The 21052-nt window shown below is 36.1% G+C and overlaps 1 protein-coding gene across 1 annotated transcript in view; it reads left to right on the top strand.

Annotated features, from left to right (window-relative positions):
* Positions 1-18995, top strand: part of LOC119831196 (silk gland factor 3) — a 34666-nt gene extending 15671 nt beyond the window's left edge. Inside the window, exon 2 of the mRNA XM_038354483.1 lies at positions 18875-18995. Coding sequence (XP_038210411.1) covers positions 18875-18995 — 121 coding nt within the window. The remainder of the gene's footprint in view (positions 1-18874) is intronic.
* Positions 18996-21052: the final 2057 nt, after the last annotated feature.

Below are 21052 nucleotides of genomic sequence, written 5' to 3'. Positions count from 1 at the left end.
TTCCTTCATTCCCGTTGTCAATTCTTTCTATTTCCTTTACGCCTTATAAGCGTGCAACGCGTTTGCAGCGGCCTCTGCACATGTTTATGGATTGTGGTGACCGCTTACCATCAGACGAATCAGTCGCCCGCTATTAGAAAAATAAAAAAATAGCTGTTTGTAATATATGAGTTATCCAATGTAAAGACAGCAAATTAATTAATATATAAATATTTATCCAGTTCAATTTATTTCGCCCACACTGTTGTAGTTCTACATACTTAGTAGTTAGTATATAACTGTATGATAATCTTTAAATCATAAATGCTTACAACGTTTCTAATAAAAGTTTTAAATTAACTATTGCATGTATTAAATAATAATAATAATAATAATAATTTCATTTATTCGAGCAACTATCAAGACTCATTTTGTTAGTAACAATATGCTTAAAAACTATGTTAGTAAATTGAATTAAAAATTATCCTATTCTATTCTATACCATGATGCGAATAATTTGCAACAATGGTTTACATATAAAAACCCTAAATCATTTTGTTTCGACATTTTTTTCCACTTATTTTATAAGAAAATATCCCTATCTAAAAATCCTTAACAAAAATATGTAAAAATATACAATGTTTAAATCTGAGCCTTTTTATAGACACTGATATATTCCAAATTTACATTATTTAATGTTTTGGTAACTCATGAATAGTTTGTTTTTAAGACCCTTCAACTTTATAATATAACAACAGGCTTTTAAGTTTCATTGTTCATATATTGTTATTTCATCCATATTCGGGATGATTACTTAGTTTTTACTATAGTTTTATAACTACTCTTTCTTTAACATTTGCGGGCGATAATTTTAAATATTCTTGAAATACTCAACTGAAGTTAAATATTATTGTTTACTTCTTAAAGCAGTCTTAATATCGAGGATACCGAATCCCAAATCAACCTAATACCGGAATGTGATTATGTTTTGATGACATTTTACTTTGAGAATCTTAAAATGGGGCATAGAATTTGTTAATTTTGTTTTTCATATAATGACGAGCACACATGAAGGAAGACATCCATATATTTATACGTGAATACGGATGGTGGAGTATGAGACTTGGCACACGAGAGCTTACATCTTCGTGTATCTAGGAGTGCAGAAGTATTTATTTATTATGCATACAAATATTATATCATTGAAAATAAACATTACCTATTCTATTATTATTTGACAGTCACGAGTTAAGGAGATATAGGTACTATGCTACAATCTCGACCGTTCGGGTCTACAAAACCGAAATCCACATTAATTTAAAGTACCATAGGAAGACATTAGATCGATAATTGAACGCTCCGTTAACTAATTATCGCTATAAAGATGCAAATCCGGCGAGGCGCGATAAACGCTCGCCTTGTGTAAAACGTTACAGCGCTGCAGCGGCAGCTCCACTAAATAATTCATTAATTTGCCTCGCTTATCAATCGCATCGTTTTTTGTGCTAACAGTGAGCCCGTGGTCCATTACAATACAATGCTAATGCGCCCAGGTGGCCGACAAAACCGCCTCACATCGAATATTTTGTTACATTTTTTTAAATCAGTTCCGATTACTTAAAATGTAGTGTTTATTGTTTTCTTCATTTTTTACATCGCTGCTTGATTTGTATATTAATGTGATTCGGTGTTCTGTCCCGATTTGATTCGTCCAGTTTAACATATCGCATCCCTATTTAGATCAATATCATTACAACAAAACAAATATTATTATTTGTTTAAATTTAAAATATACCTACTATCTTTAGAACAAAGTGGATTACCAATAAACAAATAAAAACATTAAAAATATAACTACTTATATAAATATCATCTCTTATAAATCTCGGTCTTTTGTGTCACATTATTATGTTATATTTTAACGTCAGTCGTTATATGGATTTGGGGTTTTGTTTTTTCTATTTAAGGAGCTCAGTCAGGAACTGATTATGTCGCTCCTCGTGTCAATAAGATTTCATTTGCATTAATTAAAATTACTTTTTATTTAGCCAATCTTGAAAAATCAATTGCTATTTTATACACTTTTAACCATATTCTAACTATCATAAGGTTTACATTTAATTAAACTACATAAGGTACTATGTAATAAATGAATTAGCCATATTTTACTTTATGCAGTACAAACTGAAAAGCAACACAATACTGTTTTGTTTGTTATCGTCAAACTAAAGAACTTTGAGATGTTTTCGCTCTTGTGTACAGTACGTTGGTCAATTGTCATCCACGTACGTTCGCACACACAATTGTGAGACGTAATAACAATTAACGAGCATTTTCAATACGTTTCAAGCTACAACCCCACGTATTGTTTACGATTGCCGCCAGGCGGATGTGACGAGTGCGAGAATAGTAGTCACAACATTAACAGCGAGTGTTATAGCATATTTTCCCAAATGCTGCGGCAGGAAGCAACAAAAAACGCTGGAGTCACGAAGCGCAGCGCACGTAGCCCTGACGTTTCCGCCGACCTGCGTGCCTCCTGGCTCTGATAACGATGCACACTCGTGCTGAGGGCACCAGACCTTGCGCGTCATATATACCCTTAAAACAATATGAAATAAAAGTTAAGAAACTCAATGGTTAGTAGATGATACCACGTTGGATTTCGTAAATTTCAGGAGCTGTTTAAAATGATGGTGACTTGCACTGGCGGCTTAGCATATCAGTAATCAAAGGATCGGAGGGAATTCCAAACATGATTATATTATACATACGTATTTTACTACACACCTTATCCCATATCTATATGATATCTATGATGTTTACTGAATTTGCAATAGGTGCAAACAATCACACTTAAATAACCATGCATACTCCTTTGTTCACACAAAATTTGTTTTGTTAATTGCATCTACAACCGTAAAGTTTAAGACTAAAAAGTTATTTGTAGAGTATTCATTATTATTGAATCGGACTTCTTCTAAATGCACTTTGGAATTGTCTACATTTAATTGTAATATTTACTGAAAGTATATCTTAAACAAACATTACGCGTTCATTCGCAAATCGTAGGTAAAGGTTATACGTATCGTACACCCACTTCTTCATTCTCACAAATAGTTATCAATGGCTAGCAAACACTTTATTTACTTAGAGGTTTCGTACATATTCAAACAGACAAAAATTTAAGTTTTTACAAGACCTTCATGGAATAAAATAGGGGTAAAAGTTCTAATCAATTGACTTGCAATATATGCATTTTTCAAATTATTTGTAATACTAATACACAATACACTTAAACAGTATCAAAAAGATTTATTTTTTTTATTTATAATTATGTACCTAAGCAATACTGATTCAGTGGATTGAAAATCTATTAACCTGGAGATTTTGTTTGTCTAGCTGAATGAGCTTATCTCAAGAATTACTCTTTCCGCGTTCGTATTGTAAATTATTTTTGGGTGTTAGATAAGGCACGAAGACTATACCATAACCTTATAGGAAAGGAGCTAAACAGAAAAATGTAGACAAATCGTAATAAAATAGAATATTATGAGAGCAAAAAAAGCAAAAGTGACTTTGGAAAGGAATACCCACTCAGACGATTATCAAAGTTTTTGTGTTTTTATTTATTTACGTATTTGCGTCACCTTTATGTGTTATAATATAAGTACATATTTGATCTTGAATGCAGCAAGTTCTAACAACGCTGGTTTCGACATGATGTGGATGTAAGCGACGATCAGTTTGAATACTTAACTTCTGTCTTAATTGTAGCGAATTTATTTGCTTTCATAAATATTTCCTTTTGGTCAATAAAATATTTATCTAAATTAGGTACAATTTAAAAAAAACCTTATCTGCGGCTATAAATAGACAATTCGAGCTATATCGGGTAGGTACTAGAGAGCGCCGCATAAACACATAAAATGAACACATTTGAAATCAACTCTCTCTCATAAGCAATCGACATTCACGGCGTGTACGCTCATCCTTTCCTGCTGTCGCCTCTCACACCCACGGCCGACGGCACAGTTCAACTGTCCACATTATCCGTCGTATAAACTCTCTCGCTGCCAAATGCCATTAGCATGCATCTCATCCTTAAACATCACGCTTCCACAACACTAATTATACAATTTGCCTATCTCCATACACATACTAAGGAGAGTCGAGTCCTGATTGAATCGTCGATCGAAGGCCTGCTCTAGGGCGCGGTGTTTGAGCCGCTTTTCCCTGAGACGCCGCGCGTCTTGGCTCGAACTAAGACATTGGCATTGTTGATTTACATCGCAATGTATGCTAAGCGGTAGTGACCGCGACAATTAGGCTAGATGGGCTCGGTCGTGGCTCCGCGCCCTTGCGTTGAATTGCGATCAGCAATTAGTGCGGGGCGCGTCGACTGCTCGCATATGCGCTCACGACCGCATGCATTATGCTGGACGCGGGTCGCGGCGACGCAGCGAGCGGGAAGCGCGCCGTATTAGGTGGCACATAATGACGCGTGGGATACAGACGTCATCGTGAAATTATCGTCGGGAATTTCCAATTCAAAGCACGTTATTAATAAGAAAAGGTCAGGGCTCGTGATCGGGCCGCTCTCCTACGCCACGAACAAAATAGTCGAAAAAGGTAAGCGGTCGTGACGGGAATGTCGCTGATGTTATGTATTTCAGGTCGCACTCATTGTATTTTAAACCGCTATTGTTTCGTATTTCGCGCCTGCGCAGAATGCCCGCTCGCTTTCGTTGTAATATTTCTCGTGTCAAAACCGACGGTAAGTAATGCAATTCCGACGAAAAGTTGGACATTGATGAACTGTCAGGGCGACTTCGTAAATCGCCGCTGATAATGTCGGCGGGGGCTGCGCTCTCAAAACAGGATGTTACACTCCAGCGACACATTTGCCTTTTTTAGATTTTTATCTTCGACGAAATCTGTATGGACAAAAAATAACATAAAATTTACATGATTACTAGATCAATATGGTTTTTTCATAATTCAGAGGGTATATATTTAAAATAAATTTTGTCCGCCCGGGAAAAATAACGCTATTTTATTATGTCTGATAGAAGACAGTTGAATATTAGACGCAATATCGTTGTCCAGGAAATTGTTAGTCGTCGCATTAGCATAAGTAGTTGGAGACCGCAGTAGAGCTAGACTAATCAGGGAAACTGCGCTAGCTAGTGCCAATTACAGCTTATGGTTATAGACTTGATCCGATTAGGCATTATTACAGAAAATGCGTAATTTAACACATCAGCTTTGTAAACAGATCTTACAAATATGGCAATATCTACTTCAAATAGTGTTCATAAGAAATGATCTTTGCATGAAATCCACAGCCCAACTTAATTGATTCTTATGTACAAAGATCATCAAAAATTGGTTTAATATACTTTCAATAATAATCAAACCAAATAATCTTCAAAACCAAAAGCCAAATAATCTTGCTCGTTGGTTGGGGTTTGATAAATATAGCATATCAGACCAACAAGTGTTGTTATATATTAAATATCGTTTGTAGAAAAACTTGAACAAATTAATACCCACAGTCAGATGACTGTAGACTGTAAGAACACATTATAAATACATTTTGAAGTATTCTTCTGAAATTTCCAAAACTCTGATGCGATTTTATATTTACACATACTCGTTTAAGATAACAGGAGGCACTCATTTACTGCGCTCTTCTACAACATAAATCGTAATTTAAGCACATGGAGAGACACCAGCTCTAACCTTTAGAGTTCGATTTCTTAAAGTTGAACGAATGATATACGTACGGTTTAGCTCATAGCAGTGGAGCAGTCTAGGTTACATGTAAATTACTCATATAATATTCATGTTATGTTCGCTGGCTGCATTATTTGCGAAATGTGGAGTTATTGCTCGTGAACGATTATAATTTATAATAATGCGCCGCTAACTGTTTCTGGATATCATCGATGAGTTTATGGTTTGTTACATGTGCAATTTTCAAAGAGTATTTTGTTATATTTGTAACGGTATAGAGACAGGATAATTAAACTGCATAATATAATATATAAAATATTTAATATAATAGGAAATAAAACAGATTGTAGGTGCTACGTTTTCTTACCGATAAAGTTTACTTCTAAGTTATAACTGTTTATTGATACACATACAGTACACTCTGTTTTTTCTGAAAAGGTCATTTGATTAATGTTACTGCGATTACTCAATTCAACTTCTTTCCTAAATTCAAATTCAAATTCAAATTATATATATTTGCAAGAATGTAGTTACTATTATAGAATTTTATTACAATATTATGGGGCTATACGCTCTACCCATAATTTGTTAGTGCAAATATTAAAAATCGAAAATTAAATTAACAATAATGTCATAAATTATTGTTAATTTAATTGCTTCATTGCCATAAAATGTTATCACAATTAACCAGTTCGTCAGTCTCTTTTTGAGTAGATTTACTGGTAGTTCCTTGAAGTTATCCGGTATTTTATTTTATATTTTAATAGTCATAAATATTACACTATATATAGCTGGATTTATTCAACAAGTTGGAAAATGCAGCTTATTCTGATATCCTATTAACATATGAGAGTTCATTTCTCGTTTCTTCTTAAAATATATAATAGAGTAACTTACTTTTCATAAAATATTTAACAAACAAACATACTTCTCTAATGTACAAACAAGTCAATGAATACACAATTTATTAAACTGTGGTCTGCGACTATCCCTTTGGTTCAATCCTAACTAAAGAAAATAATCGTAATATTTGTTATTGGTCTCTATATTTCTCTCAGGATAATGACTCTTTTATAATAAATAGACAGCGTTAGACCGATTTACCCCCCATTTTCAACGTTTCTCTTCACGTACGAGCCCAACTGCGTTGCCCAAATAGCCAGCGTTCCTTTACAACCCGACCACCGACTAGACTGTAGAGTTAAAATATATAAATTGTTATTAAACTCATATAGATTTTATTAATTGGCTTTAAACGCCTTCAATCAATTAAATCTTCTAGGTGTAAATGAATTTTGGTTTGTGACAATTACAAAAAATACGTCGCAACAGTAAGGTATCATTACCTCGGCTCCAATCTTGTATTGATTAGAAAATTACATTTGTAGCGATTTTTCAATATCCCTATTTAATTTTAACTGCAAAAGTAACTCTGTCTATTTTTTCTTCACGCCTAAACCACTGAATCAATTTGGATGAAACTTGCTACAAAAATAGTTTGCTACCCGAAAAAGGACACAGAACAGTTTTTATGCTGTAAATCCTGGAAGGGGACCTTTGTGGGAAAAAATATCGCCTGTCTACTTATTCTTATATACTTCGCTAAGAAATTTATTAATAATGACTTTTAATAAATTCTTAGATCCCATTGTTTTGAATTTAATCTTTATAATTACCAAAATGGAGTTCCGAATGACCCGATGTATTATATCATTGATAGAATTAAGTAGTTTTGAAGGTCCATACATCAACTTAAACCAAGTCATGACTGTCCTTCGTGGTAAGGCGATGCGTGCGAGCGTGCTGCAGGCGCGGGAGGGGCACGGGGGAGGGGAGGATCGCACGTGGCCGCTGCCTCTCCCACGGCCACTGATTAACGGTGCGGTTCGCGCTAAGCGTGGACTGCGGAATACTTATTAGCAGCGTGACAGAATTGCTACTGGGCTACCGTACAATCGTTAGATGTCGATGAATAGTGATCAGCCGGCTTATGGGAAATCCGCGCATACGAAAATGTGCAAAGAATGTATTGTTGATGCAGTAATTGTGGCGTTCCCCAGAACTTACGTAAAGCGGTCTTTAAACATAGATTCATAATGCTAAATTCTTATGAATGAAGTTATAAATAAATCCTGTGGTTATGTGAAGATCAAATCGTTTCTGTTTACTTCATTTGTTCCTTCCCGAATATTTCGAGATAAGACATGACAAAACTTCTGCAGGAGGAGTCTTTTCAGCAACCCTTATGTTAATAACAAACTATTTGAATGAAAAAAAATAAACGATACCTTGTTAAGGAAACCTTTATTATAGAACACTCGCACGTCGGTACAGAGCCTCGGTCGCTTGGGATTAACACTTGACTAATTTTATTGTTAACCAAACCGACTAATTCAGAAGGAATGACGTGTATGCTAATTTTAGCCACATGATTACCTGTAGCTTGTGCATATACATGCTTTGTATGTCTATCTCTGCGATACAATCTCCAAGTTCGCAGTCACCTATCATTGTTGAGGCTATAAAGGCAGACGTTCGTTCCCAACGTTATCGGAGACATCTCGCGCGCGTCCGGACGACAATATGTGTATGGCAAATTAAATTCAGTACGGAGCGCCTCCTTGGCGCTATGATAGCAAAACTGAAGCAGCTATGCGCTTATTGCAGCCTCATTAGGGAACTTACTTTGAGGGACGCCCACAATAATATTATTAACACTTCCCATCGTATCGATCAGCCAATAGTGAATGTTTAGAAATGGATAAATAGATTTGAGGACAGTTGAGAGAACAATCTCTCAACTATCTCTCTATCTTCTAGAATTGTAGATCTACGTGTAAATATACGTGGTACTTGAATGTGGTAGTCGAGCACGCTTCGGCACGAATTGGGCCAGCTCGCAGCGGGGAAGAACCACACCCCCACAAAAGACCGGCGTGCAATAGCATTCTGCTGTGTTTCATTCGGTGAGTGGGGGAGGCGGAGGCCCATATCCTTTTCCTTCCCTTCCCAGTCCTTTCCTTTATTCCTCTCGCCAATCCCTTCTTAATCCCTTCCCAAAAAGTCGGCAATCCATTTGTAGAGGCGTAAGGTCTGTAACGGACCTTATGCCTCTACGAATGTTCATGGGCGGTGGTAGCGCTTACCATCAGGCGACCCACCAGCTCCATTGACAACTGTGACATAAAAAAAAATACGTATAGCAACTCATAAGTAGACGCCGTAAGTTACATACTACAATACAGACAGCATACTGTTTGTCCGGCGACCAATATCTCTCTAGTCATCATAAGCAAAAGCTTCGCTGTGTGACGACAATAATAAACTTTTCCTATTGGTAGTAGTCACAATTTGACTGTACGTTTTTGTTTTGTTTATAATCACATATCCTATTTCTGTGTGAATCGATTTTGTATATTTTTTTTTTTTTGAAAGGCCATAATATTATTAAATAAACGTACAGTACTTGTCTAGCTGTTTCTGCACACTTTGGGCCACTGAAAAGCACTGCTACGTTGTGTCAAAAATAAGTCAGTACAAAGAGTTTTCCCTTTTCTGCTAAAGACTGGCGTATTTAAGTTCGTTGTAGATACAAATTATTTATCAATTTATTTCAGTTCGTTGTAGATACAAATTATTTATCAAGTTATCAGTTTATTTCAATTCTTTGTGTTACATTTAATGCTGTAAATGTTGGTCTTTCGCAATAAAATGCTTCTTTGTTTTTTTTTCTAAGTCATACATCGATTGATGGTGTGTAAGATTTGTACAAATATTTATTGTATGGAAAGAATTAAAATATTCACATTTTGAATAAACAAATCGTTGTGCACCTTAACACCTACACTGCCTGCCTACCTGCACTTTCAAAAAAATCCTGATGCTTCCCGTACGTCTCATTTCATTTGATTTCTTTCTTGTATAGGCATCCATGAAAAATCCATAAGTATTCAATTTTTACACTAGATACAGAATAAATTAAGTATTTAAAATTAAACCTTTCTCAAAAAGTATAAAATATATTCAATAACACAAGTATACTATATTTTTTTCCTTTTCTTTTATTTTAAATTAATTTAAGAAACTTTATTTATAAAACATTAAATAAAGGGAAATATATTCCACAAGTTGCAGCAATCTATACGTAATCTATACGATGAAGGGATCTTAGTACACGTCGCCACTATCAGGCGCGACGGCGAGCGCAGGCGGCTCCTGTGGGATGCTATCACTGCGACATACAACGGGTACGTTGCGCATACTAAAATAGCAAATTGCCTCTTTTGTTTTATTTTTATTTGTGGTAATTGTTTACACAAGTATGAAATTAAGTTACAAACAAGATTTAAAAAGTCTTTTTCAAAAACTAACCTAAAAATAAAAAATAAATAAATCTTATTAAACCCATTGTTTTGTTAATATCAACAAATTTAATCAAATCTCTTCTGAATGCCGCCACGTCAAGCCTTATCTCGGTCGAGTTCGATCCTCCATACCTCAGCCCACAGCAGTACTGAACTACAGAGATAATGAAGGCATGAAAAAGGCCAAAGTACATGCGTAGCACGTCCAAAAACAACGACGATTGGTACGCGAGGCGCCGCAACTCGCAACGGGGACATTTCTCCTCGTCCCGCTAACGGTAAGTGGCTATCTGTTTTTACCAACTCTTCATACCGAAACCTAACAACATAACACTGTATCTAGAGAAAAAAAGGAAAATTTCTGCTATTCCCGATAAGTGTATTAAGGAGCGCCTCAACATTTAACTCTATAAGCCAAGCTTTGGCTAACATCAAAGAATTTGAACTAGTTGTTTGAAATTTATGTTATAAGTAGAAATGTATATTATTGATACCGTAGTATGATGTGCAAACCTTAATTAAATTTTTCAAAGTGCACTGAGAATAGAATTTGCGTCTCTTATCTCTTCCCAGTTGAATTATAAGACATGTCTTAATTAACTTTGGCTTGGATTGACTACCATTAGCTGTAATTACTCAAACACATGTGAGTGTACATCAAAATTTTCTAAAATGCAATTTTATTTTACTATTGATGTGATAGTGTCTATTTCAATAAATTACAATAAGCGATTAATCTACTTGTGAATGAAATCCGCAGAAGCTATAAAATTTCTGAAAACAAAAGTTCTCGCGAATACACACAAAACAACCGTAATAAATATCGTTAATGGATAGCATAAAGAAAGGCCCATCGAAAGTAGAAAGTTCCACAGCGAGATGTTATCCAGCAGGAATGTTTGGAACAGTTTTTATGACGGGCGAGACGCGAACCGTCAGGCAGCTCGCAATATATTTCAGCACAAATACGTCTGTCGACATTAGTATGCGGGAGGACATTCGGAACAACGGGCAACGATAGGAAATCTTACTGATGCTGCATATGGGGGTTTTTGCGCGAGTTAGTTATGGGTGGAAAGTTTTAATTGTGGTGTGGTGCGCGAACCATGTGTGAGCTTCATGCGGCGCTCGCGCTCGGCGGGGTGGGCGCGGGGCGCGGGGCGCGGGCCGTGGGGCGTAGGGCGCGGGGCGCGGCGCGCGGGGAGCCGGGGAGCAGCCGCGCATTCCGGCGCGCCGGCGCAACTCGTTGGTATTCCGCGCTCGCGTCGCGCGCAAACTGAACGCGCAAAAAAGACAATGACTTTGTGTTTTATAGCTCCTTAAACGTTTCATCAGCGTATTGATACTATTCTGTCGTGTCCTTAAATGATAAGCCGTTTCTGTTTTTGAGGGATTTCGAGACGAGCTTTCGTTTTATTTTCGGTCAGCGATGGCTTTTTCGAAGTCATTGTTCCCTTAATCTCCGGATATCTAATCTTGAATGCGTTTCATGCCGGCACAGCTATAAAATTGACTATAACGCTTCCCTTATTGTTGCGTTCAGTCCATATATTATTGGAGGAAAAAATTTATGAATGAACTTAACACTAATGCTGAATTTAAATCATTGAAAATATCTAATGCATCCTTAATAATAGCGATAAACTCATTCACTGAATGTGTTTGGGTAATCAAATACCACAAAACATTTTCATTAAAAACGTTTTATGCGATTGCTGAATTCAACACCAAGAGAAGTTTGAAAATATGTTAATCGTCCCCATACATTCACCGGCCATACTGCGGTTATCAAATTACCAAGTTAGAATTTTTACCCTTTGTAATTAAAGCTTCTCAAACTTCATATACGTATCATAGTTCGGACAGTACATTTCATAAGTTTATATCCTGATAAGGATCGCCAAGGCTACATAACTATCTTATGTGTACAATATATAAGTGTAAGGGAAGCAATTTATTTGATTCTCTAATTAAAGTGTCTCTTGTAGCTTTTTACAATATATCTGTGATTAATATTATTCCTTAAACTTTAAAAACCGCACATATAATTAAAAGGTAACTAGGCATTTGTACAAGAAAAGTAAAAGCATATTGGCCCATAGTTTTTTAAACTCAGTCCAATATCTGCAAGTTTCATATGTGGTAAACGAGAACGCTTTGGCACGAATTGGGTGAGCTCGCACCGGGGAAGTACTACACCCCCACAGAAAACCGGCGTGAAATATCATTCTGCTGTGTTTCGTTCGGTGAGTGGGGGAGTCGGAGGCCCATATCCTTTCCTTACTGTTCCCAGTCCTTTCCTTTATTCTTCTTAACCCCTTCCCTTTTGGGAAGGGATTAAGTCGTCAATCCGTTATGCCTCTCCAAATGTTCATGGGCGGTGGCAGCGCTTACCATCAGGCGTCCCACCAGTCCATTGCCGGACTGGACTTTAAAAAAAAGAATGATCCTCTTTTATCTTGCTTTACACAATAACTTCTTATCATTATCATGATCACTCCATGGTAAAATCGATAGCCTTCGTAAGCTGGAGTTGCTTTGTTTGTTCCCACAAGCAAAAATTTGGCTATGTGTATATTGGCATTTGGATATGTGGAAAGCTCACTAATAGTAGCACATACCGATAATTTAAATTAACCAGTGAAGCATTTATAAAATACTAGCTGCGCCCCGCGGTTTCACCCGCGTAAGTCCGTATCCCGTAGGAATATCAGGATAAGAAGTTGCCTATATGTTATTCCAGTTGTCCAGCTGTCTACGTACCAAATTTCATTGCAATCGGTTCAGTAGTTTTGGCGTGAAAGAGCAACAAACGCACACACATCCTTACAAACTTTCGCATTTATAATATTAGTAGGATAGGATAGTAGAATTATTTTCTATTACACAATTTTTCACTTTGCCTTTTTTTTCACAAGTAACACTTATTTTTGCTTTAAGGGTTGCCTGGTAGAGATCGCTACCTAGCGATAAGGCCGCCTTATGCTAACTTAATGTAGTTCAGTTTTTCTTTCTTTTTTTTTTATAAGCAATAAAGAATTTCATTTCTTTTTCATTTCATTTTCATATAAATAGCAAACATAGTTTCGAAGATATGAAAAACACGCTTTAATGATCAACTCTTCAGAATCAACTTTTCGCCGCCAAATTCTAGCATTTAGTTTATATGTGTATTTATTAGCTTTCGTCGTTCGAAACGTCGATTTCGACAACAAATGTTGGTCTCGACTATTTTATATATATTTTTTACCTTATAGTGTTGCTGGGTTATAATCTTCGATATTTATGAGTCAACAGAAATCATCAGGCGTTCCAGATTCCGAAATAAATTTAACAGACTACACAACAAAATACTTCCATAATACGTTTAGAACAGTGAAAAACAACATGTAAATCAGATACAATGACATTGTGGTGTGGTGCACAGTTATCTAGTACAGTATTATGTTATCTGTACTTTTATATTTGTTTTAAATAAAAATATACATTCAGTCTATAGGTTCGTATCAGAATACTAATCTATAATTTGTGGCTCACAAATTGTAGGTCAATTTTTAATAAAAATGATATATTGTTGATTGAAAGGTCAGGACATAGGGCATTGGCATTTGGGACATTACATGAAAATTAGTTTTTAGATTTTACAAACATAAGAATCTGATTAATATAGCTATCAATTGCCGTGGCTATAGACATTAAGAGACAAAGCTAGCAACGTCTTTAGTGGTATGAGGACAATAGTCGTAGGATCTGTGCGTCGCGTCGCTCGCTCGTCGCATGACGCGGGCCGACGCGTGTGACGCTTGACGCGGCTGGCCACTCCTTCACTGTTTGATGATATAAATGTGTGCAAGAGAGGACTGTTTATTATGACTGTGACTATGTGTGATTTAATATCCTGGGTGATCCCTAACGGATTCAATTTTTATTTCTATTTTATAAAATTTCCCCTACACTCTAGCACTGTCATACAGTTTTGCTTGTGAAATTTTTAAGAAATAGAAACTTAAACTAAACCGCTTCGTCACGACGCGGAAGACAGACAAACAAAGAAATAAGCAATCAAACTTTCATATCATATTTAATATTATTATAATTAATTAGTAAGTATAGCATTTCAATGAAATATATACAAAAAAAAATTTATCATATAACATTAAAAGTAGAAGTTACTTACTCCACATAAAATTCTAAATAGGAGTATTATTAAATACAAGTATGTATTTAAAATATTATCTATGCACACATGTTTCAATATCTCACAGGTCTATATATTAAACGCCATTACTGTCAATTTTGAGATACATAAAATTAAAAAATGTTATAATGATAAGCAATTTCCTGTCCTTCGTTTTTTAATATGTCATAATGTTACATTAATTTGTCATTAACCTAGAGTCTCATAATCTCTCGAAATATTCCACTTACTGAAAAACAATGAGAAACAAATATAGGGAAGTCGATATGGTAATTAGATGCATTCTTATAAATATTAGGTTAAGCTAATTTATGTCCAAATGACATTAAGGAAATTTATAGCGTAACTATTCATTTTCACATGCCGTAAGTCCTGTGTCATTGTGACATTGGAGCAGAAATGGCTCCTTGGTTTGGAAATCGGACTTCAAGAGAAAATCCGTGGGTTCGAGACCGGACAAGCGTGCAATTTCGTGCATTATCCACATCACCACCTCTCAAAACGCTGAAGGAACACATCCTGAGGAAACCGACATGTCCAAGAATCAAAAGTGTCGTCGACTTGTATCATCTGCTAACCCGCACTTGGCCAGCGTGGTTTATGACTTATACCCTAATAGCACCCCATGGGCTGATGATGAAATCCTCTTATGTACCAGCTCCCTCGTCATATCGCCATGAATCGTGACGCTTATTTATACCTTATAGTAAACTCACTCTTTCAATTAGACTTCTAGAAGCACTTTTAAATCGCCATAAAATAATTTCATTACTTACCACTGGTTTCCTACCTTACTTTACATTGAGAAGAACTTCGATAAGCAAGCGATGCTACTATAACGCTAAAGCTGCACAAAAGTGTTCAGCTATGAAATATCTACTTCATAGTATATAAATGTTTAAGCAGCGCACGCCCAGCGCCTCATTAGCATGCGTCAGACGCAAGTCGCGCCGTATTTATGTCAGCGAGCGTACACCGGCCACGTGACCATGCGACCACCGGACCACACTGCTTTTACCATCGATATGATGTTAGGTAACTAGTGATAGCTCCGATGTCAGATGAACAAACATACACGAGTGATTTACTGCAATGTTGATTTATAAAAAGTGTGAATAATTGTGCCTTGTTTCCCAAAAGCCATTTACTATTTCTATAATTTTGATCACATGCTACATCTACATCCATCGTTGCCAACAGCCGAAATAATATCCATCAAAAGTCATTTCGCACACGTCATATCGTTTAGAGATTGTCACAAATGACTACACGTTTTGTATAAACCCATTTACGTAAAGAATATTAATCAGCTCTTGGATGCTATAAAATAAGAAACATTCAATGATATTGTATCGTTTCAAAGATTCCCAGAAAGCAACTGATACGACCACTACCTATGTATTAGACATTGTGCCATGACCTTTAGCAACAATCAATAAGCAACTGGAAATGTGTAATTAAAAAATTAACAGTGTCTTTGACTAATAGGAGAAAAAATAATAAAGCGGTAAACGAGGATTCTTTGCAGAACTTGTCCTGAATTAGATCTTCCACTTTCGATGACACCCCGTGACGAGCCGCTCTCTCAAACACTTCGCACATGACTCTCGACCTACACACACATGCACGCACGTCACTTACCGCGCAAACCGCACAACTACATGCACCAGCTACGTCGTTGACAAACCAAGTTACCTCGACCGCACCCTCGTCCCGCGGCTCAAGGAATTGCGGGAACGCGAGGGGAATTATGCGCCGTTCGCGGGATCAACGTACGATGGTCGCAGAATAAACTCAAGTGCTGGCAATGCGAGTGCCATTGTTTTTCATGCGGCACGCTTTTTCCAAGTGTTTCGGCGGCAAACCGCGGCCAATGGCGGGCGCGCGCGCTCGCGATTGGCGGAGCGCGCGTGGGCGGTCTCCGCGCCAATTCTTTGCGCCTTCTGCAATATGTCTCGTTTCAACTTCAACCACGCGTTCTATTTTTAAATACAAAATAAAACGTTCAAAACACGCAGCAATTTATAACAACAGTAGCTCATGACATGCTTTAATTGAGTTCATTTAGCCTAGCGTGCTACCTGCCTCTAGCCGCAGTTACTGTTACGGTTATTGTTATAACCTTATAAATATGTATATTATAATAAGTTAATTTTACAATTCGAACATAACTTCCTTAATGTTTATCCATTTATTGCAAATTTTCGTGACATCCTGCATAATTTATGTGCTTAATGTAAAACTGTATAATATTAAATCAATCAATACAATAATACCTAATGCGTACACTTTTGTTAAGTTTAGGTAATAGAGCCTCTGAAAAATGGGGCCTTAGGCTAAAACTAAAAACGTTATGTTTAACTGTCCAAGATCAATAAGCCTCTTCACCTTCTTGCTCTTAATAATCCATAATCGAAGCAAATATAATCTAAGTGCCCAAACTACTCGTATGTGACACGAATAACGAACGACAACAATAAAAATCACAATATGTCATTTTATAAAGTCATAGATCATGTAGTTTCTTTTATTAATAATTATTGTCTTATGATCACTTCACTGAACGTTTCTAAATTACTAGATATCACGAAATCCTGCTAACATTATAAATGCGAAAGTTTGTGAGGATGTGTGTACGAATGTTACTCTTTCACGCAAAAACTACTGAACCGATTGCAATGAAATTTGATAAATAGATAGCTGGACAAGTGGAATAACACATAGGCAACTTTTTATCCCGATATTCCTACGGGATACAGACTTACGCGGGTGAAAACGCGGAGCGTAGCCTAGTACTAAATAATAGGGTGTTAAAGTGTTTCCTAATTCCCATATGAAAATTACAAATCATCATATTATCCATTGTACCTATGCGTCCTTGCCCTGGGAAAATAGAAAGCACCCCAATGATCTTCCTACATAAAAAAAAATTGCGTCAAACAAGATACGAATCGTAGAATTATGTTGTTTCATCCTCACTACAACTTAATTCACAATAAATGCGAAATGTGTAGCTACTAAATAATAATTCTTCAATAAAATCTATAATGCGTGTAAAGCTTTACTTATTGTTACCTAGGTACTCTAATCTAGACACTTAGGTATGCTCTTTGTCTACCAACTCACGTACATTGATTGAGTGTGGAATATAACTTGCGCATACGCAATATTGATGTTATCTATTAGCTAAAATAAGCCTTATTTCATATGATATCGATACGTTAAAAACAAAAACTACTGACAACAAATTTCAAATATCTGAGAATGTTAGGTTCTGCTCGCTTTCTTATTTGTGTATTACGTCCTATCCTACTAATATTATAAATGCGAAAGTTTGTAAGGATGTGCGTGTGTGTGATTGTTATTCTTTCTCGCAACACTACTGAACCGATTGCAATGAAATTTCGTACATAGATAGCTGGAAGAACATATAGGCAACTTTTAATCCCGAAGGTGAAACCGCGGGGCGCAGCTAGTAATACTATAAAAAATAGAAACATATAGAATATTACATATTTAAGTTACTTTATTTTTTTCTATTTTAAATTAAAAATTTAAAACTGTCCCCTTACTTCTGCCTAAACACAATGTGTAAAAATATCATCGTGTTGTTTATCGATGTTATTAATCTTCCTTTTACCATAATTAAAACTTAAAAAACCTTTGAAACAAACAAAGGGTCAATTAAAGACCAATTCAACACATTCTGTAAGCCATCAGTCATTTATCAATGATCATGTATACAAAGTAGACGAAAAGGAATTTTCTTTATTAGTCACGACTCTTTAATAACTTCCATATTTTGCCTGTGTATATGAAATTATCAAATTACTTTTAGCCAAACATTAAAACGGTCTTCAAACCCACATATGGGCACACATAACCGAAACATGTAAGTTACGTCTTTACCAATATTATAAAAGCGAAAGTGAGTTTGTTTCGTTCACGGTAAAACGCGGATTAAGGCGCGTGTAAAATTTCTTATCTCTATAAATTGTTCTAATCATTTTCTATTTTTATCATGTTAAAAATAAATCTCGTCAATGCGTAATGTAACATTGATGATAACGATAACGCAATAATATAAAAACATACTAATAATTATAAATCTAGTTCAGGTAGGTCCTTTTCCATGCAATATCTGTATAAAAATGAGAAATTCTTTAGTTCATAAAATTACTACATTTATTTATACTAGTTGATCATTCAAATCGTTAGACTACCAGTGTGGAGAGGAGCATATAGCTTCTTGCAGTTGCCACTATTTTAGAACATTTTAGTTATCAAGCTATCTTCTAAGCTGTCTTATTCATATTATTCAAAAGGAATGTGAATAATCATTTATTGGGTAAGCGTGCTCCATCCTCGACCTCGCTTATCGCTTTCCATCAGGCGAAGCGACGGTCATATGCTTGCCTAATCTTAAATTAAAAAAAAAATAAAAATCTAACAACATCTTAGTTAAAAATTCCAATAAATCGCAAACTAGAAGACCTATCATAATCTCCCAATTTCTATAACGTCCACCGACATACGCGCAAAACGCCCTCCCAATCAGTCGTGTAACAAGTACATTTAAAGTGTTTAACCGCAGATTACATCAGCAGCATCCCGGGTGGTCGGGCGCCTCACGAGCGAGCGGCGTCACGTGGGCTCTGTTCCCACCGGCCTCTCACGCGCTGATAACCATCTGCTTCCTCGCTCGCAGCTCCTGAGAACGAAATCCTGCGAACGCATCACTCTATATCGTAAGGAGCTTTTTGAATGCATTTACACACCCACTCCTGGACAAGAATAATGAGACTCCCACTGAAACAGTGGACTAACGATTGATTTCCGTGTGTTCCATGATGCTGCATTCAGGGTTGCAAGTATTGTGTTGTATAAAATTCATCCACAACCATATCGAAAGGAATTACCTTAAATTGCGCTAAATGTGATGAAAACATAATAATTTTTTGATGAAAAATATATTGATATAGATTGATTTCCTTGAATAAAAAGTAAATACGAGCATATCATATCTATATAATTCTAGATCACCACGCCACAATTTCATTTTGTGTGCTACAATTTCGAATGTCATCTATTGGATAATTTAGTAAACTTTTCAATGGCGAATTAGATAAAAACTAATAATAAAAGATACCTTATGCTATTAGGCAGTGGTGGCGCAGTGAGAACCTCGGACTTAAAAATCGATCAGTCGGAGTTCGAGACCCGGGGCGAGCGTATAGGAAATAAAATGATTTTTCAATTTATTTGCACATATGGACAACATCACAACTGCTTAAAACGATGAAGGAAAACATCACGAGGAAACCGGCATGCCCAAGAAGCAAAAAGTTCGACGACATGTGACATCTGCAAACCCGCACTTGGCCAGCATGGTGGATTATGGCCTAAACCCTCATAGGAGGCCTGTGTCCCAGCAGTGGGAACATATATGGGCTGATGATGATGATGATGAATGTCTAGTTAGACAATTATGAGAATGAGTGATTTGCAATTTGCATTATTTGTAATGATACGTTGTGATACGTTAAGGTATAATATAGAATAGTCTTAAATAGAGCCTACCTTAATGCTCCGCTGATGAGGCGTGCTATACAATATCGACACTTAATTTAAAAACGACATTTAAATTATTTAATTAAAAAAATAATAAACAACGGCTGTAGGGTGTATTATATAATAATTTGGTGTTCCAACAGTCCCTTAGAACTGCAAACAGGGGTGGTCGCGAACAAAAGTGACTTCGCAAACAAATTGAACGTGTCAATCTGTTTGTTAGCAGCGAATGGCGAGAGGGTAGCACCGAGTGTACAAACAAAAACAACGCGTGATTCTGGCTCGAGAGATTGCGCGCTGAAGAAACTCCTTCCGAATGATATAGAGGGGAGAATCAAGTATGCTACGTAGTGTGAAGAAATTACGAAAAATTTACCAGTTGCTCAACCTTATCAACAGAATAAGTGATGCATTTGGCGAGGTGATGGTACTTTATAAATTTAGTTATTTAAGACGCTCATAGAGTTTAGAAATTACATTTGCACCCAATGCTACATAAATTTAACAAATTTTAATTATAGTTGTATATACAGAGGTTTTTATTATGAGGTATAGTATGAAGTACTTTAATTAAACATATTTAATTGCTTTTGTAGAATATTAACGCACACTTACAATTATTATGCATTTTTCTGTAACTCATCGAGCTTTCTGCTTTGACAGAAAGCTCGTTTAAAATAAAACAATCCAAAAATATCACAACATAAAAGCACTTCCGTGCCTCAGTGTACAGGGTGGTACAGCCGGGCACAGAGGGTGTTTCGCATTTAAATCATCTCCTCGAGACTGTACAAACGCGAGGAGGTCCTCTGACACCTCTTCACAGCATCACTCCGATGGAACTCGAGAGAGCTCCAGTTTTTTCCATTCCAATCCTCTTATTTTTAATGGCCTTGTTATCAGAAACATTAAAAAACATATTTCAGTTTGGAGATATCTCCGTCGTTATATAAATACCGCTCACTCGAGCTTTCGAATGAAACGTGACTAAAATATAGCCCATTGAGCAGAACTAGAAAACACTAGTATATAAGCCATTAATGTATATTTGTTTATTTAGTTACAAGAAAGTATTTATTTGAATGCAATTTAAAATAAATAATACAAATACAAAATTTGATATATAAACTGATCCCTTTCTAAAATATCGTTTCGAAGTCTCTCAAATAAAAGAAAGAAATAAACAAGTATGTTTATTTAT

Source organism: Zerene cesonia, chromosome 13, assembly GCF_012273895.1.
Source record: "Zerene cesonia ecotype Mississippi chromosome 13, Zerene_cesonia_1.1, whole genome shotgun sequence".
In the NCBI taxonomy this organism is placed as follows: domain Eukaryota; kingdom Metazoa; phylum Arthropoda; class Insecta; order Lepidoptera; family Pieridae; genus Zerene; species Zerene cesonia.
Note: the sequence above shows the minus strand (reverse complement) of the source record. Positions and strands in the feature narration are given on the sequence as shown.